At 43.2% G+C, this 25,853-nt stretch overlaps 1 protein-coding gene across 1 annotated transcript in view; it reads left to right on the forward strand.

Annotated features, from left to right (window-relative positions):
* The window catches only part of LOC124553810 (neprilysin-2-like), a 211,150-nt gene that overhangs the window by 27,109 nt on the left and 158,188 nt on the right, over positions 1–25,853 (forward strand). The window contains exon 2 of the mRNA XM_047127792.1: positions 17,236–17,369. Within this exon, the coding sequence (XP_046983748.1) occupies positions 17,236–17,369 (134 nt within the window). The remainder of the gene's footprint in view (positions 1–17,235; positions 17,370–25,853) is intronic.

The raw sequence follows: 25,853 nt of genomic DNA on the forward strand, positions 1-25,853 counted from the left end.
GTTGTATCGAAGGAAGTTGGCTGCTTCACGTACAGACGTTCAGAGCAAACTGGCGTTATTAGCTGTTTCTACGTCGACATCTACATCCATACTCCGCAAGCCACCTGGCGGTGTGTGGCTGAGGGTACCTTGAGTACCTCTATCTTCTATTCCAGTCTCGTATTGTTCGTGGAAAGAAGAATTGTCGGTATGCCTCTGTGTGGGCTCTAATCTCTCTGATTTTATCCTCATGCTCTCTTCGCGAGATATACGTAGGAGGGAGCAATATACTGCTTGACTCTTCGGTGAAGGTATGTTCTAGAAACTTCAACAAAAGCCCGTACCGAGCTACTGAGCGTCTCTCCTGCAGAGTCTTCCACTGGAGTTTATCTATCATCTCCGTAACGCTTTCGCGATTACTAAATGATCCTGTAACGAAGCGCGCTGCTCTCCGTTGGATCTTCTCTATCTGTTCTATCAAACCTATCTGGTACCGATTCCACACTGCTGAGCAGTATTCAAGCAGCGGGCGAACAAGTGTACTGTAACCTACTTCCTTTGTTTTCGGATTGTATTTCCTTAGGATTCTTCCAATGAATCTCAGTCTGGCATCTGCTTTACCGACGATCAACTTTATATGATCATTCCATTTTAAATCACTCCTAATGGCTATTCCCAGATAATTTATGGAATTAACTGCTTCCAGTTGCTGACCTGCTATATTGTAGCTAAATGATAAGGGATCTTTCTTTCTATGTATTCGCAGCACATTACACTTGTCTACATTGAGATTCACTTGCCATTCCCTGCACCATGCGTCAATTCGCTGCAGATCCTCCTGCATTTCAGTACAATTTTCCATTGTTACAACCTCTCGATATACCACAGCATCATCCGCAAAAAGCCTCAGTGAACTTCCGATGTCATCCACAAGGTCATTTATGTATATTGTGAATAGCAACGGTCCTACGACACTCCCCTGCGGCACACCTGAAATCACTCTTACTTCGGAAGACTTCTCTCCATTGAGAATGACATGCTGCGTTCTGTTATCTAGGAACTCTTCAATCCAATCACACAATTGGTCTGATAGTCCATATGCTCTTACTTTATTCATTAAACGGCTGTGGGGAACTGTATCGAACGCCTTGCGGAAGTCAAGAAACATGGCATCTACTTGTGAACCCGTGTTTATGACCCTCTGAGTCTCGTGGACGAATAGCACGAGCTGGGTTTCACACGACCGTCTTTTTCGAAACCTGTGCTTATTCCTACAGAGTAGATTTCTAGTCTCCAGAAAAGTCATTATACTCAACATAACACGTGTTCCAAAGTTCTACAACTGATCGACGTTAGAGATATAGGTCTATAGTTCTGCACATCTGTTCGACGTCCCTTCTTGAAAACGGGGATGACCTGTGCCCTTTTCCAATCCTTTGGAACGCTACGCTCTTCTAGAGACCTACGGTACACCGCTGCAAGAAGGGGGGCAAGTTCCTTCGCATACTCTGTGTAAAATCGAACTGGTACCCCACCAGGTCCAGCGGCCTTTCCTCTTTTGAGGGATTTTAATTGTTTCTCTATCCCTCTGTCGTCTATTTCGATATCTACCATTTTGTCATCTGTGCGACAATCTAGGGAAGGAACTACAGTGCTGTCTTCCTCTGTGAAACAGCTTTGGGAAAAGACATTTAGTATTTCGGCCTTAAGTCTGTCATCCTCTGTTTCAGTACCATTGTGGTCATAGAGTGTCTGGGCATTTTGTTTTGATCCACCTACCGCTTTGACATAAGACCAAAATTTCTTTGGATTTTCTGCCAAATCTCTACATAGAACTTTACTTTCGAATTCATTGAACGCCTCTCGCATAGCCCTCCTCACACTACATTTTGCTTCGCGTAATTTTTGTTTGTCTGCAAGGCTTTGGCTATGTTTATGTTTGCTGTGAAGTTCCCTTTGCTTCCGCAGCAGTTTTCTAACTCGGTTGTTGTACCACGGTGGCTCTTTTCCATCTCTTACGATCTTGCTTGGCACATACTCATCTAACGCATATTGTACGATGGTTTAGAACTTTGTCCACTGATCCTCAACACTATCTGTACTTAAGACAAAACCTTCGTGTTGAGCCGTCAGGTACTCTGTAGTCTGCTTTTTGTCACTTTTGGTAAACAGAAAAATCTTCCTACCTTTTTCAATATTTCTATTTACGGCTGAAATAATCGATGCAGTAACCGCTTTATGATCGCTGATTCCCTGTTCTGCGTTAACTGTTTCAAATAGTTCGGGTCTGTTTGTCACCAGAAGGTCTAATATGCTATCGCCACGAGTCGGTTGCCTGTTTAACTGCTCAAGGTAATTTTCATATAAAGCACTTAAAAAAATTTCACTGGATTCTCGTTAGACTACTCAGCACCCTCCTCCAAAACAGCCGGTTTTTTGTTGAATTTCAAGGACAACGCAGTCGCTGGAGAGCGCAGAAAAATGGTCTACCTCAGCGAAGCGTCTTGGCTCCACTTCTCTTCAACACCTATACCAACGACCAGCCATTGACCCCAGGCACAAGGAGATTTTTATATGCAGGTGACCTAGCCCTTGCTACGCAGAGCTCATGCTTTGAAACAGCTGAAAGAAACCTGACAACGGCACTTGGAACACTGTCAAGCTACTACAATCGGAACCAACTCAGACCAAACCCTTCGAAGACACAAGTGTGTGCCTTTCATTTAAGGAACAGGGAAGCTAATCGTGAGCTACATATTGCGCGGTCAGGCATCCAGTTCCAGCATCATCATGCACCTAAATACACTCCTGGAAATTGAAATAAGAACACCGTGAATTCATTGTCCCAGGAAGGGGAAACTTTATTGACACATTCCTGGAGTCAGATACATCACATGATCACACTGACAGAACCACAGGCACATAGACACAGGCAACAGAGCATGCACAATGTCGGCACTAGTACAGTGTATATCCCCCTTTCGCAGCAATGCAGGCTGCTATTCTCCCATGGAGACGATCGTAGAGATGCTGGATGTAGTCCTGTGGAACGGCTTGCCATGCCATTTCCACCTGGCGCCTCAGTTGGACCAGCGTTCGTGCTGGACGTGCAGGCCGCGTGAGACGACGCTTCATCCAGTCCCAAACATGCTCAATGGGGGACAGATCCGGAGATCTTGCTGGCCAGGATAGTTGACTTACACCTTCTAGAGCACGTTGGGTGGCACGGGATACATGAGGACGTACATTGTCCTGTTGGAACAGCAAGTTCCCTTGCCGGTCTAGGAATGGTAGAACGATGGGTTCGATGACGGTTTGGATGTACCGTGCACTATTCAGTGTCCCCTCGACGATCACCAGTGGTGTACGGCCAGTGTAGGAGATCGCTCCCCACACCATGATGCCGGGTGTTGGCCCTGTGTGCCTCGGTCGTATGCAGTCCTGATTGTGGCGCTCACCTGCACGGCGCCAAACACGCATACGACCATCATTGGCACCAAGGCAGAAGCGACTCTCATCGCTGAAGACGACACGTCTCCATTCGTCCCTCCATTCACGCCTGTCGCGACACCACTGGAGGCGGGCTGCACGATGTTGGGGCGTGAGCGGAAGACGGCCTAACGGTGTGCGGGACCGTAGCCCAGCTTCATGGAGACGGTTGCGAATGGTCCTCGCCGATACCCCAGGAGCAACAGTGTCCCTAATTTGCTGGGAAGTGGCGGTGCGGTCCCCTACGGCACTGCGTAGGATCCTACGGTCTTGGCGTGCATCCGTGCGTCGCTGCGGTCCGGTCCCAGGTCGACGGGCACGTGCACCTTCCGCCGACCACTGGCGACAACATCGATGTACTGTGGAGACCTCACGCCCCACGTGTTGAGCAATTCGGCGGTACGTCCACCCGGCCTCCCGCATGCCCACTATACGCCCTCGCTCAAAGTCCGTCAACTGCACATACGGTTCACGTCCACGCTGTCGCGGCATGCTACCAGTGTTAAAGACTGCGATGGAGCTCCGTATGCCACGGCAAACTGGCTGACACTGACGGCGGCGGTGCACAAATGCTGCACAGCTAGCGCCATTCGACGGCCAACACCGCGGTTCCTGGTGTGTCCGCTGTGCCGTGCGTGTGATCATTGCTTGTACAGCCCTCTCGCAGTGTCCGGAGCAAGTATGGTGGGTCTGACACACCGGTGTCAATGTGTTCTTTTTTCCATTTCCAGGAGTGTACTTGGGAGTCACTCTCGATAGAACTCTGATATTCAAAACTCACTGCAAGAATACCAAAATGAAAATCTCCGCTCGAAACAACCTAATTCGCAAACTAGCGGGCACACAGTGGGGATCACATCCACAAACTATCCGCTGTTCTGCAATGGCACTGTGCTTTTCTACTGCCGAATATGCTTCTCCAGTCTGGTACAGCTCATCTGATGCCAGAGAAGTAGACACTGCTCTCAACGAAACCTGCAGGTTGATCACAGGTTGCTTAAGACCTACCCCAACTGACAAGCTCTACTGCCTGGCTGGAATAGCGCCACCATGGATACGCTGAACAGTGGCTGCCATCAAGGAGAGACTGAAAGTGGAACAGGACAGTGCCCATCCAGTGCATGGACATAATCCACCACAGCAACAGCTGACATCGCGAAAGAGCATCCTGAGAACATCCTAGAAGCTCACCATTTCACCAGAGAAGGCAAGGCTGGAGTTATGGGAGAAGTCGACGCCTCACCTGCAGACGCCAGAAGCTGAAGAACTACCACCTGGACACAACGAGAGCTGGCTGCTGTGGAAATCTTTAAACAGATTACGATCAGGAGTTGAACGATCCAGAGACAACCTGAAGAGATGGGGCTTCATAACAGAAGATACGTCCTGTGATTGTGGACAAGAACAAACCACAAGTCACAGGCTCCAGTGCCTGTTGTGCCCTACATCCTGCACGAAGATTGATCTCCTGCAAGCCACTCCAAGCGCCTTGGAGTTTGCAAAGTACTGGGCACATGTAATATAAATACAATTTGTGTGTATATACGAGGTGCATTCAAGTTCTAAGGCCTCCGATTTTTTTTCTAATTAACTACTCACCCGAAATCGATGAAACTGGCGTTACTTCTCGACGTAATCGTCCTGCAGACGTACAGATTTTTCACAGCGCTGACACCATGGCAGTGGCGAACGCTTCTTTGGGAGTCTGTTTTGACCACTGGAAAATCGCTGAGGCAATAGCAGAACGGCTGGTGAATGTGCGGTCACGGAGAGTGTCTTTCATTGTTGGAAAAAGTCAAAAGTCACTAGGAGCGAGGTCAGGTGAGTAGGGAGCATGAGGAATCACTTCAAAGTTGTTATCACGAAGAAACTGTTGCGTAACGTTAGCTCGATGTGCGGGTGCGTTGTCTCGGTGGAACAGCACATGCGCAGCCCTTCCCCGACGTTTTTGTTGCAGTGCAGGAAGGAATTTGTTCTTCAAAACATTTTCGTAGGATGCACCTGTTACCGTAGTGCCCTTTGGAACACAATGGGTAAGGATTACGCCCTCGCTGTCCCAGAACATGGACACCATCATTTTTTCAGCACTAGCGGTTACCCGAAATTTTTTTGGTGGCGGTGAATCTGTGTGCTTCCATTGAGCTGACTGGGGCTTTGTTTCTAGATTGAAAAATGGCATCCACGTCTCATCCATTGTCACAACCGACGAAAAGAAAGTCCCATTCGTGCTGTCGTTGCGCGTCAACATTGCTCGGCAACGTGCCACACGGGCAGCCGTGTGGTCGTCCGTCAGCATTCGTGGCACCCACCTGGATGACACTTTTCGCATTTTCAGGTCGTCATGCAGGATTGTGTGCACAGAACCCACAGAAATGCCAACTCTGGAGGCGATCTGTTCAACAGTCATTCGGCGATACCCCAAAACAATTCTCTCCACTTTCTTGATCGTGTCGTCAGACCGGCTTGTGCAAGCCCGAGGTTGTTTCGGTTTGTCGTCACACGATGTTCTGCCTTCATTAAACTGTCGCACCCACGAATGCACTTTCGACACATCCATAACTCCATCACCACATGTCTCCTTCAACTGTCGATGAATTTCAATTGGTTCCACACCACGCAAATTCAGAAAGCGAATGATTGCACGCTGTTCAAGTAAGGAAAACGTCGCCATTTTAAGTATTTAAAACAGTTCTCATTCTCGCAGCTGGCGGTAAAATTCCATTTGCCGTACGGTGCTGCCATCTCTGGGACGTATTGACAATGAATGCGGCCTCATTTTAAAACAATGCGCATGTTTCTATCTCTTTCCAGTCTGGAGAAAAACAAATCGGAGGCCTTAGAAGTTGAATGCACTTCGTATGTACATATTTATTGATGTGTATGGCTACTGTAAATTTGTATGTTTATGATTCGAGAATAATAATAAGTTATTTTGCTCCCCAAACAGCAAAACTCCTTTACGACTTTGTGTCTGATTTCCTAATGTAATTCCCTCAGCATCACCCGACTTAATCCATTGTATGTAAACACATCCCAAATCATTACAGAGTCACCACCAGCTTGCACAGTGCCTTGTTGAGAACTTTTGACCACAGCTTCTTGGGGTCTGCGCCACTCTCGGACCCTACCATCAGCTCTCATCAACTGAAATCGGGACTCCTCTGACCAGGTCACGGTTTTCCAGTCGTCCAGGGCCCAGCCGTGCTTTCCTAATGTATACCTTTGCCGTACGTCCCACATTGATGCCGCGGTTATTTCTGTTTGCACTGACAACTCTTTGCAAACGGCGCTGCACTCGGTCATTAAGCGAAGACCGTCGGCCACTGCGTGGTACGTGGTGAGAGGTGATGCCTTCTAACATTCTGTGTGGAGTCTGTTTATTCTAAGTCATGTCTCCCTACCATGCTCTGAGCGTGTTTTTTAGGGAATTGACTAGCTTGAACCTGGGACCTGTTGCTGGAGACGCCAGACCATACATGACATGTAGAGTTTGGAAGAGTTCAGTGAGACTAGCGATAATATGATCAAATACTTAATGATTTCAGCATCAGCTGCACTGCACTCCCTGTAAAAGAATCTTAATACTAACTAAATTTAGTGGAAGGGGTTCAAGGCTTTCCTATTTTTAGTTAGCTGGTAAAATAACGTCGAAAAAGCAGTTAAGTTTACCACTGGAATTTTTATTCTGCTCACAAAACATTGTTTATAAATTGTACTATTGATAAAAGGAAATATTTAATACAGGATGATGAAAACCAACTGCGTTCAACAAAAATGTGAACGAATATTCCCTGAATGGGTTTCCAAGTTCTATAATGGATCGAAGGATGACCTATGCCATATCACATCTACACTCCTGGAAATGGAAAAAAGAACACATTGACACCGGCGTGTCAGACCCACCATACTTGCTCCGGACACTGCGAGAGGGCTGTACAAGCAATGATCACACGCACGGCACAGCGGACACACCAGGAACCGCGGTGTTGGCCGTCGAATGGCGCTAGCTGCGCAGCATTTGTGCACCGCTGCCGTCAGTGTCAGCCAGTTTGCCGTGGCATACGGAGCTCCATCGCAGTCTTTAACACTGGTAGCATGCCGCGACAGCGTTGACGTGAACCGTATGTGCAGTTGACGGACTTTGAGCGAGGGCGTATAGTGGGCATGCGGCAGGCCGGGTGGACGTACCGCCGAATTGCTCAACACGTGGGGCGTGAGGTCTCCACAGTACATCGATGTTGTCGCCAGTGGTCGGCGGAAGGTGCACGTGCCCGTCGACCTGGGACCGGACCGCAGCGACGCACGGATGCACGCCAAGACCGTAGGATCCTACGCAGTGCCGTAGGGGACCGCACCGCCACTTCCCAGCAAATTAGGGACACTGTTGCTCCTGGGGTATCGGCGAGGACCATTCGCAACCGTCTCCATGAAGCTGGGCTACGGTCCCGCACACCGTTAGGCCGTCTTCTGCTCACGCCCCAACATCGTGCAGCCCGCCTCCAGTGGTGTCGCGACAGGCGTGAATGGAGGGACGAATGGAGACGTGTCGTCTTCAGCGATGAGAGTCGCTTCTGCCTTGGTGCCAATGATGGTCGTATGCGTGTTTGGCGCCGTGCAGGTGAGCGCTAACAATCAGGACTGCATACGACCGAGGCACACAGGGCCAACACCCGGCATCATGGTGTGGGGAGCGATCTCCTACACTGGCCGTACACCACTGGTGATCGTCGAGGGGACACTAAATAGTGCACGGTACATCCAAACCGTCATCGAACCCATCGTTCTACCATTCCTAGACCGGCAAGGGAACTTGCTGTTCCAACAGGACAATGCACGTCCGCATGTATCCCGTGCTACCCAACGTGCTCTAGAAGGTGTAAGTCAACTACCCTGGCCAGCAAGATCTCCGGATCTGTCCCCCATTGAGCATGTTTGTGACTGAATGAAGCGTCGTCTCACGCGGTCTGCACGTCCAGCACGAACGCTGGTCCAACTGAGGCGCCAGGTGGAAATGGCATGGCAAGCCGTTCCACAGGACTACATCCAGCATCTCTACGATCGTCTCCATGGGAGAATAGCAGCCTGCATTGCTGCGAAAGGTGGATATACACTGTACTAGTGCCGACATTGTGCATGCTCTGTTGCCTGTGTCTATGTGCCTGTGGTTCTGTCAGTGTGATCATGTGATGTATCTGACCCCAGGAATGTGTCAATAAAGTTTCCCCTTCCTGGGACAATGAATTCACGGTGTTCTTATTTCAATTTCCAGGAGTGTATAATCTAGGTTTAAATTAAGTTTCATAAAAGAGAAATCTCTCAAAAATGGTCTACAGACCCTCAATTATCTTTAATTACTTATTTAACTTGCCATAATTACAGTGACTGATGTGGCTTCTCAATAATTATATGACTGAAAAATCATTGCATTTCAGATTTTAACTTCAAGTAGCAAATGTGAATACCACGAAGTTTAATTGACGATCGACACTAGTATTACTTAAAAAGGGGATGTAACAGATGAGACTTCTGCAGTTATGAGTTAAGCCTTATGCGCCCTTATGTGGCATCGCGTGCGTTCATTACCTTGTCGTTGGTTAGGCAGCGCCAGGGGCGGCGGAGCTCCACACACCTCGCCGTCTCGATAGCAACTCTCACGAACTTCTTAGTACTGTTTACCGAAGTTGGTTTAAGAAAATGGTTTCTGGCTGTTTTTTCAACTGACCAATCAGCGTCTCAATGTTAACCTTAAGCTCCGCGTACAAAAATTCTGCCTATCCAGCGAGAAACGCTGTACTTTTCGTGGTGGGGCAATGTTTTTAATGTTTGCTATGTAACAGAGGCGCGTATAGTCTCACGCTAAAACTTGCGGCTGGTGTGATCCTTTTAGTGTTATCGTAATATCTATACTGTTCTTCTGGAGGACTCTATCTTTTAACATGGGCTGGGGGACGGACCTCTTGGCGGTCGGCCGACGATGCGGGTGTCACATCGTCCCGCATTCTAGCCTACATGGCTCTGCTCTCGGCTTCTGTTCTCGTTTCTCCCCTCGGAACTGTGTCTGTTTCACGGTGGGACGGTATGACATACATTTAGACGTTCTCGTGTTAGTCTGTGGTATTCCATTTGCTCACTCGTTGATCGTATTACTTTGGTTAATTTAATGTCAGGATTTATTCGGAGCTATGTGACAGACATATTGCCGGATTTGCTATCATGTCAGGGTTTTCATGGAAGGTGTTGGATTTGCCTGACACCATACAGCCTGAAATATGGTATTGTCAGCACATTCTTGACACTGTGGATTTCGGAATATTGAATTCCCTAACGATTCCCGATATCTAATGTCTCATATGTCTAGGTCCCACTAGTACATTCTAAATGAAATTAAAGAAAAACCCCTTTAGGCCTCTGGAGGATAAGGCTATCGTTCCCGAAGAACTGATACCGAGAAGTAGGAGGAAATTGTACAACCGACTCTTGTGATGGAAAGTCTACTAAAAATAAAAGTAATTAAATCGAACAGGGCTATAATTTCGAAAAAAATGAAAGTTATCTTGTGCATTCACTGACGAACAACACTGGACAGAAAAGGGGTACCATTGTTATGAATGCAAAAGTTACAATAATGGACGAAAAGGAAATAATTACCGGTCGCCAGCCTACTAGGGCGATTTACATCCAAATTCCTGTACAAGGTGATGGGAAAGAAAAGACATGTATTATTAAACACCGACGTGGCAACTGAAGGTTGTCACGCTTTTTTTACACTAATTTTAAGTGAGTATGTAACGATAAAGAAAACTGCGAAGTCACTCTTACGTTATGTTTGGCATTAAATTTTGAAAAAGACAATGAAGTAATGATTTGAAAATATGCAATTAAATTGTATGTTACTACTGAACTTCGTTAGGTGAACAATGACTTTCAGTGACCTCAGCATAACGTCATCAAAGAAATTTAGAAAAAAAGCAAGCACTTCTTACTTTGCCGTTACTTATTTTGCAAATTGGATTTCATATTGTTGTCTGAACTACTGCGCCTTTTTTACTGACTTGAACAGAATTAAATGCTAGAGTACGTACCAAAGCAAACAGTCATGTGCTCCAAGCTATATGTAAAATAAATGAAACTTCCACACTCTTAATTCGTCCATTTCTTTAGATTTGGATTTTTTCCAGTGATTGAGTCTCAAACTTGAAAAACGAAATTGCTTTACTTTAGTCATATACTTAAGCCTCTGTTGTACAACAGTTAATTGAAAGTAGACTGAGGCTAAAATTCTTAAAAGAGAAATTATTCATTAATAAACTGCCTGTGACTATTCAATTTGTTTCTTATGACACTCAGCATGTTACGAAGAAAAGGAACGAGGATCCTGCTTGGTAATAGTGTCAGGGGACAATGAAGACACAATCGCCCTCAGTTTAACTGATTATTATTTAAATAAATCTTATCAATCAAATCGCATTCCGTTCTGCTGCTGGGTTAGCCGTTAATTCTTTCAAAAATGGTTCAAATGGTTCTGAGCACTATGGGACTTAATTTCTGAGGTCATCAGTCCCCTAGAACTGAGAACTACTTAAACCTAAGCACATCACACACATCCATGCCAGAGGCAGGATTCGAACCTGCGACTGTAGCGGTCGCTCGGTTCCAGATTGTATCGCCTAGAACCGCTCGGCCACTCCGGCAATTCTTTCAACCAATGAACACTCTTGCTCCAGTGCTGTGCATACGACGAAACTCGGAGCCGCCGACGACGAACCTGTGTTGCTGGAACTGCTGCTGTTGTTGAAGACGGTAGCATATTGTGGAGCCACGGCTAGTTATAGGAACGGGCAATCGTAATTCATACAGCCTCTTCCGCCCGTCCACTGTCCGTACTCCTGCCCTAAACATCTGGCCAGCGCGCGTACACGATTCCGCCGAAAATGGCACTCTCTACTGCGAGAGCGTTGACACAAGACCACCTACTATAAGGTGGTCTCGGTTAACACGACACTTCCACACACTACAAGCGCTGGAACCTGTCTCCCTCTCTCCGCGCACTCTGCGCAACAACTCCCTACCCAAAGATTACACAACGCACAAGCACTGCTATTATCATGGAGGTAAGAATAAGGGGAGATGGCGCTACGTATCCCAGCCGTACTACGTTTTGAAGCCATGGGGGCGTGGCTCGCTGCCATGACACTCTGACCAAAACATTGCCAGTGTGCTATAGCGCTGCGTGTATTACAGTCGCTAATTGCACCATATACGCATGTAACGTCATCAGATTGGTTGTTTCAAAGTTTTTGTTTAAAATAAAATCTCGCAAAGGCGAAATTCCGCGTTTCTTCTGATTAAAAATAGTTTTTAATGTAATATAATGTAAAATAATGTAATATTACGAATAGCTAGCCTTCAATGTAAAAGATAAAATTTTGTTAATTCAGTAGTAAACGTGTATCACAAACTAAATAATAGAAACTGAAAACTAAGTTAGCTATACCCTCCCTCCAAAGCCCCATAAATACATCTTGTTTGTAATACGTACTGGGACATTTCAGTTACGTTACACTACTGGGAAACGCTGTTCATTACCACCAATATTTACTGAAATACGGTACATGGAATGGCAAATCTACACAGTGTCCTGTTTAGGCCTATACTTTACGCCAGTTAATGTAGTGTTAGCTTTTAATTTGGTACATGATGAAAACAAAGTGAGTTACTCAACACTTCGATTATCGACGATACGTACCTATTATACTGAAACGTGAACTTGAAAACTAAGAATTTAATTCTTTGAATTAACATACCTTTTGCAAATGTTTTGGGTGTGCAGGGAAAACTGATGGTACAGCATTTTCTCGGAGCCTTACTATTGAAAGGGAAGTTCGGTCTATGTCCTCTTCTGGGAAATGCTGAGAACATATAGTGCTCCATTTAGACGCACGCCAATTCTTCCTCCTCACGGCATTCTCCCACAGAGCTTTCCGACTTTCATTTTTAGGAAATCTAAAATCATACAGGAGAAAAACACGCTATAGTACCAGTACCGATGTAGCACACGTTCGTTCACAATGAAGTTGTAAAATCACACTTAACGAGACAACTTACACATGAAATGTTATTCCCTTCGATTTCGCATCACAATCAGAACGACTCGTACATCCGAACACCACACAAGTCACCACAATAGCGCAAAATCCTTCCAAAAGCGAGCGACAAGCCTATGCACACAAGCTTACAGCAGCAATGTTTTGGTCGGACTGAGATGGCTACCCTCGGCTTCACATAGCTTCACAGCTGTGACGTCACGGCGTCTCCCTCTATTCTTCCATGGCTATTATCGTTGCAAGTCGATGCAAATAACAATTCCTTTGGCTTTTTCCCAGAGCTTATAAGTTTCACAGTAAAACACAGATAAATACAATGAAACGTCAACAGACTCGTACCTAAATGTACACATACTGTCAAGCAATGTCCTTACGTATTAAAAGAAAGCATTTAAATTACAAGTATTTACATAAAATTAAAAACAAAGTTATATATCGGTAGCAGGTGCCATGCATCATGCATTTTCGGTGTTACAATGTGATTTCAATTTATTTTTAAAGCTGTTACTGCTGCTGTCCATCAAACATTTTATTTCATTTGGTAATTTTTCGAAAAGCTCTACACTATCATATTTTACCCCCTCCTGTGGTGTAAGTCATTCTCTCTTCTGGTATTATAATCATGAATTTCAGAACAAATTCCATGTCTGAGCCAATGTGCTGTGAGGCTGTTATAAGAAATGCTAACCTTTTAAACAGATGCCTAGATAATGTGCGACTATGAGCCTCAGATATTATTCTGACCACTTTCTTTTCAGCCGAGGATACCTTTTGCCAAAGTGATCAGTTACCCCAAAATATTATTCTGTATGTCATCAGAGAGTGAAAGCATGCAAAGTACATCTACATCTACATGTACAGGGCTACTCTGCAATTCACACTTAAGTGTCTGGCAGAGACACTGAAGAACCATCTTCATGCTACTTCTCTACCATTCCACTCTCGAATGGCGATTGGAAAAAAGGAACACCTAAATTTTTCTATTCGAGCTTATTTTATTATGATGATCATTTCTCCCCACGTAGGTGGGTGTCAACAAAATATTTACGCCTTCGGAAGAGGAAGTAGCTGATTGAAATTTCGTAAATAGATCTCGTCTCAAAGAAAACCGCCTTTGTTTCAGTGACTGCCACCCCAACTCGCGTATCATATCAGTGACACTCTCACCCCTATTGCGCGATAACACGAAACGAGCAGCCCTTCTTTGCACTTTTTCGATGTCCTCCGTCAATTCCATCTGGTAAGGATCCCATACCGCACAGCAATACTCCAGCAGTGGACGTACAAGTGTAATGTAGGCTGTGTCTTTAGTAAGTTTGTCGCATCTTCTAAGCGTTCTGCCAACATAGCGCAGTCTTTGTTTCGCCTTCCCCACAATATTATCTATGAGGTCTTTCCAATTTAAGTTGCTCGTAATTGTAATTTCTAGGTATTTAGTGGAATTGGCAGCCCGTAGATTTGTGCGATTTATCGTATACCCAAAATTTATCGGATTTCTTTGAGTGTCCATGTGGATAACCTCGCACATTTCTTCATTTAGGGCTAATTGCCACTTTTCGCACCATGCAGAAATTCCGTCCAGATCATTTTCTAATTGAAATTGATGATCTGATGATTTTACTAGATGGTAAATTACAGTGTCGTCTGCAAACAATCTAAGGGGCCTGCTCAGGTTATCACCTACATCATTTATATAAATCAGGAACAGCAGAGGGCCTATGACACTACCTTGGGGAACGCCAGGTATGAGTTCTGTTCTGCTCGATGATTTACCGTCTATCACTGCGAACTGTGACCTCTCTGTGGGGAAATCACGAATCCAGTGACAAAACTGAGACGATACTCCATATCCACGCAATCTGATTAATAGTCGCTTTTGAGGAACGGTATCAAAAGCCTTCTGGAAATCTACGAATATGGAATCGAACTGAGATTCCTTGTCAACATCACTCATTACATCATGGGAATAAAGAACTAGCTTTGTTGCGCAAGAACGATCTGTTCTGAATCCGTGTTGGTTATGTATCAATAAGTCATTTTCTTCAATGTGATTCATAATGTTCGAGTGCAGTATATGCTCCAAAATCCTACTGCAAATTGAGGCCAGTGATCTGGGACTGTAATTCAATGGGTTACTCCTATTTCCTTTCTTGTATATTGGTGTGACCTGTGCTACTCTCCAGTCTTTAGGAACAGACCTTTCGCCAAGTGAGCGGTTGTATGTGATTGCTAAGAAAGGCGCTATTGTGTCTCCATGCCCTGAAAAGAACCTGATTGGTATACCGCCTGGACCGGAAGACTTGCCTTTCTTAAATGATTTGAGTCGTTTCGCAGTAACTGAGATATCTACTTTTGTGTCACTCATGCTTGTAACGCCGGAAATGCATATCCTCCTATTTCCATCTATTGTACTATAAATTTGTTTTCCTTATTTTTGTTACCTGAATATATGACATTTCTGTGTCTTTACATATTGTAATTGTTTTACTATTTGTATATATATTTATGCATTTATGTCGATGTATAATTGGTTTGTTTCGTAAATATTATTTGTATTTTTACGCTGGGTCTTGCCTAGGGAAAACTGATATCGAACGATTACATCGATAGGCCGTGTGAAGAATCAAAGTGTGTAGGATCTTTGGTAGTGTTAACTCTGTCGTGTGGAGCTCGGGCAGAGGGGGAGTCTGGCTGGGGTAGTGCAGTGGAGCAGGTGTGTTGTGTGACGCTCCCGCGAGTTGCCGCGCTTTCGGGGTTGGGCAGCATGTAATTGCGCTCGACTTGCGATGATAGTTTCTGACACTGTGTCGCGGACGGGAAGCATTAGCTGGCGCACATCAAGAGCCCGTTTCGCCTGGTGACTGTGTCGAGAAGAAGGCGCGCCAACATCCAGCTTCTGCAACAGCGACGGCCGACAATGAGTGACTGTCGCCACCTCCTCGATCGACGGCTTCAAACCTTCAATCAACCAACAAGGAAGACTTGAAGCACGTAAAGTTTTAGAACTGTATGGCAGACCTCAGCTTTACAAACTGTTCAAATCACAAAATTACAGCAACGTAGCATGAACCTTTGTTGCTCATTGTCCCAATTGCATTACCAAGCAGGGTCCCTTCCTTTTCCGGAATGAACCTGAGTGTTATTGAAATTCAAACGCCAACATTAAAGCATTATTATTCTTTCTCACTGCTTTAATTTCAAAGTTCAGTTAAAGTATTCATAGCTGGCTACAATATTTAGATTACACAAGCACAAATTATGAGTGCAAGTTTTGTTAGCATATTTTAGCTTACCTGTGACTACAGCTCAGCTTGGTACTTACTAAATTTTACTATTGTTAATTGTTCAGAATCATTTAATTCAAGTTCAAAGTTAAATCTCTTATTTCTAAATTGCGTAGATTCAAGTAGCTTTTGAAATGATTGTTGAGGTAGTCCAAGACTAACCGTATTTTACTGAATTTCGATGTGCTTCAGAAAGAAAGCTCACTATTAACTTCAGTCAATAAATTAACTTTCGATTTTCCGGTTTTATTAATTCTTTTGCTAAATTAAGTCAGAGTGTAGCGAAATTTATTACTTCTGACAAACTTTCAGTTTTCACACTACACGTGTCAACCTTCAGTTGCCACACTTCTAGTGCTAATTATATGTGTAATAACCTTTCTTTTCCAGTTACTATAGTAATTGTCCTTAGGACTGGCGACCGTAATTTCCCCCAAATCTCAAATATCTAATTACCACTAGTTAATTGTTAACGTAACGGCCGCACATTTACTTTCTTTATTAACTTTACCCCTTTTCAAAATTAATTTCCACCAGTTTCATTTGCATTTTTCCTTTCATTTAGATGTAACCCTTTCCTCCCTCTTTACCGACAAATTAACTTCGGTGACGATTGCTTTTCCCAAATTTCCATTAGGTACACGCGGTTTAATTTTTCACTGTCATTAAGGTCGATAAGTGAGGGGGAGGATACAAGCTAACAGCTGTTCTGGTTTCGCATTCTGGAATATTTACTTCGTCTTCTTCCGTGAAGGAATTACGGAAAACTGTATTTAGTAACACCGCTTTAGAGGCACCATCGTCGGTAACATTTCCATCGCTATCGTGCAGTGATGGTATTGGCTGTTTTTTGCTTCTGGTGTGCTTTACATACGACCAGAATCTGTTTGGATTTTCTACCATATTTTTGAGACAATATTTCTTTTATTTGCCAGCTGCGGTGACCTAGCGGTTCTACGTGCTTCAGTCCGGAACTGAGTGACTGCTACGCTCGCAGGTTCGAATCCTGCCTCTGGCGTGGATGTGTGTGATGTCCTTAGGTTAGTTAGGTTTAAGTACTTCTAAGTTCTAGGGGACTGATGACCTCGGATGTTAAGTCCCATAGTCCTCAGAGCCATTTGAATCATTTCATTTATTTCATGGAAATAAATATTGGCACAGAATCGTCGTTTTACGATTTACTCATACGTCTAGTAAGAACACGCATATGTTTGTCAATGAAGAAATTTGTAGACACGTCAGTGGCCGTAGCAGCCCAGGGCCGGTTTATTGTCATTTTGCATTGCCACGGTAAACTGATCCGAGTTGTTGTGTCGTGTCGCGGTGCTGACAGGATCCCTCTCCTCTCCTCTCCTCTCCTCTCCTCTCTGGTGTTGCAGGAAGCCCACGTGGTGGCGCCACCGCACCGCCATGGAGCGCGGGCTGACGCTGCTGGCGACGGTGGCGCTCCTGACGGCCCTCGCGCTCGCCATCTCGCTGGGCGCGCTCCTCGCCAGGTGGCAGCACCAGTCAGGTATGGCTGCCAGAACCAAAACCACCCACGCTGCAGCCCAGATCTCGCACCTTCCAACTTCCTGTTTTGCCCAGTGAAGGATTCACTCCACAGGAAGCAGTGCATGGATTATGCGGAGATTATTGACGCAGCAGGACGTCGACCTGTTGAGTGGCACAATGCGGGTGTACAAGCACTCCCAGTAAGCCGCAGGTTATGTTGAAAAATAGGTTTTTGTAGCCAGAATGGTGGGGAACAACATGGTGTATTCCAAAGCTGAAGAAAACCTGCTGTGAGAAAAAAAAGTGTTCAGTTACTTATTGGACGTCCCTCATACTTTTTTTGCATAAATCTAGGCTATAGGTTTTGTACTTTAACCAGTGAACCACTATAATGTGATTGACACACATAAAATTTCACAATACACTAACAAACAGAAAATCGCAACTCCACTAAGGAGTTGCGGAACATAAACGAAACTTGGTAGACGCAATGATGTCTGTTAAAATTTCAGCCCATTGCCATAAGAAGCCAACAGCTTTGCCGCAGTGGTAACACTAATTCCCGTTAGATCACCAAAGTTAAATGCTGTCGGGGCTGGGCTGGCACTTTGATGGGTGACCATCCGGTCTGCCGAACGCTGTTGGCAAGTGGGGTGCACTCCGCCCTTGTGAGGCAAACTGAGGAGCTCTGGTCTTGCAAACTGACATACGCCCGGGAGAGCGGTGTGCTGACCATATACCCCTCGATATCCGCATCCAGTGACGACTGTAGGGTGAGGATGACACGGCGGCCGGTTGGTACCGTTGGGACTTCCAAGGCGTGTTCAGACAGAGTTTAGTTTTTGTTGCCATAAGAGTGGCGCACATAGGTTTGCTTTAAATACACACTATAACTGTCGTTAAGGTTAGTCACCATTGAGACTGGATGTAGTGAGTTGTGTCATTCAAGAATGCCTTTAAAGGGACACAGACGCCGTTATCAATACGTCGCTGAGTCAGAACGAGGTGGTGTAATGGGGCTACGAGAAGCTGGATGTTCCTTTTGCGATAACTGCAGAAAGACTTGGCAGCAACGTAGCCACTGTATGCGACTGCTGGCAGCGGTGGTCACCAGAATGTACGGTCACAAGTAGACCGGGCTCCAGACGGCCACGTAACACTACCGAGAGGGAAGACCACTGTGTTCGGCATATGGCGCTGGGGCATCGTACTGCATCTCCAGCAGCAGTATGAGCAGCAGTTGACACCACAGTGACACAACGAACTGTTACAAATAGGTTACTTCAAGGACAGCTCTGAGCCAGATGTCACTGACGCCAAACCACAGCCATATGCGATTTTAGTGGTGTCAAGCAAGAGCTCATTCGGGGGCAGGTTGTAGGTCTGTTGTGTTTTCTGATGAAAGCTGGTTCTACCTCGGTGCCACTGATGGCCGTGTGTCAGAAAGGGGCCAGTTGAGAGCCTGTAACCAGCCTATCTGTGTGCTAGACACACTGGACCTACGCCTGGAGTTATGGTCTGGGGTGCGACTTCCTATGACAGCATATAAAGGCACATTTGCATGCCGAGCGTGAGTTTCCTCGGAAACGCGAGATATTAATTAAATAAATAATCAGTGACAAATAAATAAAGCCTATGGCACACAACTGCAGCGCTGTGTCGCTGATAAAACAAAAGTACATTTTCGTTAGTCGTATGTTTGATTAAAAAAAAAAAAGGAAGAGCTCTCGTTGAAGTGGTGCGAGAAGCACGTATTTTAGTTTATTGTCTGGCACACCGCCATATTTCATGATATAGAAAATTACTGCGAGTTGCAACCATACTAGGCACTCGATTCTGTAAAGAATTTATATTTATAAAAGTAAGTAGGATTATGAACTGTAGGCTTATTCATTGAATATATCTGATTTAACTAACTGTGTAATTTTTTGTTTAGTAGACAATCACCTCTGTACGACGTTTTGGCATGGCTGGCAAATTATTGTAATATTGAGATTTAGATTATGAGTCCGCACCTACCGCAGCAGTCTTTGGAAACGATTTAATTACGAAGTCCGATTATTTCAGTTTTATTTCACGGTCAAGTACGAGTAACATTGCCTTTACGAAAAAGCCATTGTCAAGCGTCTGATACCGAATAATCAAAACCTGACGACTCATAGGAGAGCCAATCAGACAGATAAAAAATAATTAATATTTTATTTTATTTTATTTTATTTTATTTATTTTATATTGGCGACCGTGACAGGACCTTGTTATTTTGTCATTTGTTACATTGTTCTCTTTGTTTCATGTGAAAAATCAACCTTCTGGTCCTGGACTTGACTATATGAGAAATAAAAAAAAATCAGAAGATATTTGCCAATTATAAAATTTTGCGGGAAGACGCAAAGAAGCTTCCAGCAAAATAAGGTAAGACGCAGCATCTTTGCATTAGCAGGCTTGACCAGACGTATAATTCAGTGTATTAGCTTTTCAGTAAAATTCTGTAGTGTTTCTTTTCCGCATAACAGTTTCAGTGATAAATTCCATTCTCAGTATTTTTCCTTAAACAATAACGTATGCAACAATACCAATACACGAGTGTACAATATGGCCGACTTCTGTACGATATCATGTAACATGGCCAGCAGCCATTACCAATAATCTCAAATTCAGTTTATATTTTTAAATTAACAGACAGCCATTGTTGCTACGACCGATTCATGCTCAACTGCATTTTATTTTAAAACCAGTGTCAAACATTAATTTCTTGAAATATATAGCACGTGTGGCATGGTAATAACTAGAAAACAATACGCAAAAATGGAACAGCAAAGACGTACTATTCAGACGCAATCCGACTCGGACGAGAGACAAATGTTAGAAAATGACTTTACGACAGCAACCGGTAGTGACGATACATCAAATATTGACGCAAGTGTCAACGGAAATTTTGACAATAGGCCGTCCACCACAAAAATTTCAAAGTCTCAGTCAGAGCCCATGTTAATACATGACGTCACGTCTAATGACGCGGCGGGGGCAGAGACCTTGCAAACAGTAAACATTGCCAACATGTTACAAATGCTAATGAAACAAAACGCAGAAAATATGGCAACCTTAAGGATGCAGAACGCGGAAAACATGGCAACCTTAAAGACACAAAATGAACAGTTAAAGACACAAAATGACGAAATTAAATCTGATCTCATAGCAATCAAGGCATGTAATGACACTTTGTGTAAACGTGTGGAACTTATAGACGCCACACTGACCGAACAGATGACTGAACTCAGTACGAAATTTTCCAAGCTTAATACGAGACAAGAAAAGACTACAAATGACGTAGCACTTTTACAGAAACAATTAAAAAACCTTAATGTCACGTGTGAAGCTCTTACTGAACAAATTCAAACATATCCTTCAGTACACGACAACCTTGAAAAACGAATTACTGACGTGCAGAATAAATTTGACGATGTTGAACAACACCTGACTGACATCTTACAATCTGATGCCACAGCTCATTTTCAAAATATTAATAAAGAATTTCATGATTGGGTAGAGAACAAAGACAAACATTTTGATAGATGCATACGTGAAAATTTACCAACAATTGTGCACGACTCCGTAGCGGAATACATCACTAATAACAAACAGCTGATTAGTGACGCAGTACAATCCGTCACTGCACCCATGAGACAATTCACCGATCAACCACAGTCTGAATGTAACGAAAATATCAGTCAAAATGTACAGTTCAGAAACCAATATACATTCGAGTATGACGCACACATACCGCACACCACAAACACACAAGAACAAAACACACCACGACTACAACACATACCACGACGTGCAACCACAAACACAAGCTATTATCATGGTAAACCACAGCAACATTATCGTAATTACTCGCCAGCTGAGCATTGCAGTAATTACAGTGGAACAAATCCATATCATAATGCAAAGGAAGAAGAAAGCTTAATAAAACACAGGCAATTTCAGGCTTTTATCCCAGAGAAACGAACCATTCATCCGGTGATTTTTCTTAAATCTTTTAGTAACGCATTTCCACGCACTTGGAGTGACCGGAAAAAGATTTCATATATTGTCGGTTACATCCAAGGCGATGCAGCTGTCTGGGCATACAGTCAAGCTGACGTATGTACCACGTACAGTGAGTTTGAGCGTGCTTTTCTGAGCAAATTCTGGTCGCAATCCGTCCAGGAGCGACTCAGAAGACAAATTTTAGAACCTGAAACTTTTAACAGTAAAAATGGTAACTTACGCAGATATTTTGAAAAATACTTGAACATGGGACATTTTTTAGACGAACCAGTCGCAACACGTGATATACTCCGAGCGTTGAAGGCCAAATTGCCTTTCAACATTAAGGAAAAACTTCTACATATCCCGGATGACGATTCAGATTATTTTTTAACAGCTTTAGATTCGGTTGACATGTTACTTGAAGATCAGCGCTTCGCGCGGCAAAACAGCAGCCACAATGTTTACACTAGTGGTATCCAAAACATGCAGGCTTGCCAACACAATTCTGGCGCGCCCACAGTTGGATACGCGGTACAACAAAAACAGCAAACTCACATGCCGTCTCAGTACGGAAATCAAAATCAACACGCGTATTCCAATACGAACAATAGTTACAACAGTAATAACATTTCATGCGGCAATCCATACAAAAGGCACCGCGGTAATAACTGCAACGGTAACAACGGATACAAAGGTAATAACAAAAACACAAACAGAAATAGAAATAATAATAACTACGAGCCAAGACAGCATCAAGGTTGGACTCGTAACGATCAGTACTTTCATTCAAACTCTGCTTTACCACAGCAGCCACCAGGTCAAAATTGGAGCATACCTTACGACCGACAGGTAAGTTATAATGCGCAACAGCAACAACAACCGCAAAAGTTTGGAGATCATAATAGGCAATATCCGAATGTGAATATAATAGAAATGACACCTGATGCACAACCTCAATCTGTGTCAGTACCTAGTACAAATGATAATCCAACAAACTAGAAACAGTCACTACTTTGCCCCAGGTCGTGGCTGAAGAATCCTTGGGGGGCGGCTTCAATGTTAATCAGTTATTTGACACCACACTTGAACAACAGAATAATGATATGCCGAGTAATTCTAAACAAAAACTACCTGTTTTATTTATAAGATACAACCACAATAACAATATATCAGATGAACTTTTACAAGACAGTACACAATGTCGTTTAAACACAAATGAAATTGTTTTAGCATCCACTACTGGTGTAGTAGGTGGGATTCCAACTACTATTATCCTAGATACAGGTGCAGCTGTGAGCGTTTTATCTTTTAATTTTTATAAAAAGATGTGTGAATTGGAACCTGTGCCTGAGTTTCCTGCCCAAAACTGTAAAATAACTACTGCACTAGGTAATAAGTCATGTAGGGTTACGAAGCAAGTTTTTGTAAACGTTAAAATAGGTAATGGAACCGTACAATGGCCATTCCTGGTTGTACAAAACCTTGTGACAAATTGCATATTAGGAATAGATATTATGAGCGAGAAGGACTGCATTATAGACTTCTCCAAAGGTAAATGTATTTTAAATGATAAAGACAGTGTAATTATTATTGATTTGGACAGGAGAACTCTAAAGCATGACAAACACTGTACAGGGTACAAGGTTCAGTTAGTACTTGACAAAGACATTCAAGACATGCATACACACTCATCTGACACAGAGCTAATGGACTTGAAAACATTGCTTGATCATAAGATAAGTGAAGCTACAGCTCTCAGTGTACATGAACGTATAAAACTACAGGAAGTGTTATCCAAATATTTACAAGTTTTTACCAAACGATTAGGTGTTATCAACACGTATGTGTACAAGATTGAAGTTAAGCCTCACAAGATCTTCTACCATAAGACATATAACGTACCGTTATCTCAACGACCTGCTGTGTGGCAAGAATTAAAACAAATGTTAGACTGGAAGGTCATTGAACCATCCACCTCACCTTATTGTAGTCCTCTACTTGTTGTCAAAAAATCAAATGGAGGCATTAGGTTAGTGTTAGACGCACGAGCTATTAATGAAATAATTTTACCGGTTCACACAAAACCTGAAAATTTAGAAGAGCAATTACAGAAATTTCTAGATGCAAAATATTTTTCCACAATAGATCTCGCTAATTCGTTTTGGCAGGTGGGTATCACTCCTGATTCTCGGAAATATACTGCATTTATGTTCGGGGGGCGAACCTATCAGTTTTGTGTTCTACCCTTCGGACTGAATGTCAGCTCTGGGGTATTCATTACAGCCCTGGATACCGTGCTTGGCGACGATTTAGTTGAGACAGTCACACACTATGTAGATGATATACTGATAGCTACACAATCCTGGAATGAACACGTTGACACACTTCAAAGAATTTTAGAAAAATTTGCACAAGCTGGAGTCACAGCCAACCTAAGAAAATCAAAATTTGGTTGCAGTGAGATAAAGTATTTAGGACATATCATTAATTCACAGGGCATACGTCCGGATCCCAGTAAATTAGATGCTATCAGAAACTTTCCTAGCCCTCGAACTAAAAAGCAGTTAAAATCATTCCTTGGGCTATGTTCATTTTTCAGACGTTTTTTGCCACAACCACTTTTGAACAGTAAACATCTGCTAAATCTACTCAGAAGGAATCAAGTTTGGATCTGGTCGGAACAGTGCCAGAATGACTTTAATACAATTAAACATGCTTTAGTGAATGCTAACATTTTGAGCCATCCAGATTTCAATTTAGATTTTTGTATGACTTGTGACGCTTCACGTACTGGCTTGGGCTGTTGCTTATTTCAAGTTGTAAAGAATAAAGAGGAGGAACAGATAAGAATTATTGGGTTTGCGAGTCGCACTCTAACTGAATGTGAGCGTACATACTCCACTACTGAGTTAGAAACACTTTCCATAGTATGGGCATTCAAGAAATTCAATTATTATTTATTTGGAAAACATACGGTAATTTACACCGATCACCAGGCCCTGACATTTTTGTTAACTTGTAAACTTGTACATCCTAGACTATCACGATGGGCAGTTACACTTCAGAACTACTCTTTTGAAATTAAGTACATAAGAGGTAAGGACAACACCATTGCAGACACTTTGTCTAGACTTCCACAAGGTATGAATGATACCAACAGTGACTTAGAAAATATAAATGACTACAGGATTCTCTTAATGCAAGACAAGCAGTATCACCAATATTATATTGATATGTGCAGAAACATGGCTGAATTACGAAAATCTGATCCTCACTGGTATAAGATAATAACATTACTGGTAGAAAAACACAACCATCCTTTGACTCAGTATTACAAGTTACACAATGATGTGTTATTTTACCGCCGACATCCAAATGCTACTAACTGGTGTGTATGCATTCCCAAAGAGTCTGAACGTAATCTAATTTGGCACACACACTTAGTTTGGGGTCATTATGGGACGAAAAAGTGTTTGGCAAAGCTCAGTACATACTGTTATTTTAGCAATATGAGAAGAAAAATTTACAGGGAACTAAAAAACATGTGTCATATGTCAAAAATCAAAACCTCAGAATTTATCCACAAAAACAGATTTACATTCTATTTTACCTGGTAGACCCCTGGAAATTCTGTGTACTGACATTAGTGGACCGCATCCAGCAAGCTCTGGAGGCGTCAAATATATCTTAGCTTTTTACGATATATTTTCTAAACACGTAAAACTTTATGCTTTAAAATCCGCCACTGCAAATGCTATAATACGAAGATTCTCAAGTGATTACCTGACGCACGTGGGAAAACCTAAAGCAATTCTGTCAGATAATGCAGCATACTACTCTGGGTACAAATGGAGAAATTTCTTGAAGGACAATAACATTAAAAGTATATTTATTTCGAGGTTTAGTCCACAATGTAACGCGACTGAGAGACTTTTCCGAGAATTAAATCGATTCATGAGGACCTATATTTCATCAAAACATACTAATTGGGTGTCCTACCTAAGTCTTTTCGAAGACGTACACAATAACTTAAATATTTACGATACAAATTACACACCTAACGAGATCATGTTCAATTGCAAACAGAACGATCAGTGGATAGAACCATTACCTAAGTTGTCAGACAAGGAAATCACACCTGAACAGAAAATAAAAGAAGTATTGACTACGCTGACACATCACGCACAGATACGAAACAAACATCACAGAAACATAATAAAAAGAAAACAAAAATTCGAGGTAGGAATGCTTGTACTACTTCGTACTCATCATAAATCTGTTGCACTCAAACGATGCAACGCTAAGTGGCGTCTGCTATATGAAGGACCTTATATAATTGTTAACATACCGCACCCTGGTGCGTATCTGTTACAACATCGTAGAACTAACAAAATTATTGGGCTATACGCACACCGAGATCTTAGAGCATTTCATGCTGAATAATGTAAAAGTCATACCCATCAAAATA

Source organism: Schistocerca americana, chromosome 11 (assembly GCF_021461395.2).
Source record: "Schistocerca americana isolate TAMUIC-IGC-003095 chromosome 11, iqSchAmer2.1, whole genome shotgun sequence".
NCBI lineage: Eukaryota > Metazoa > Arthropoda > Insecta > Orthoptera > Acrididae > Schistocerca > Schistocerca americana.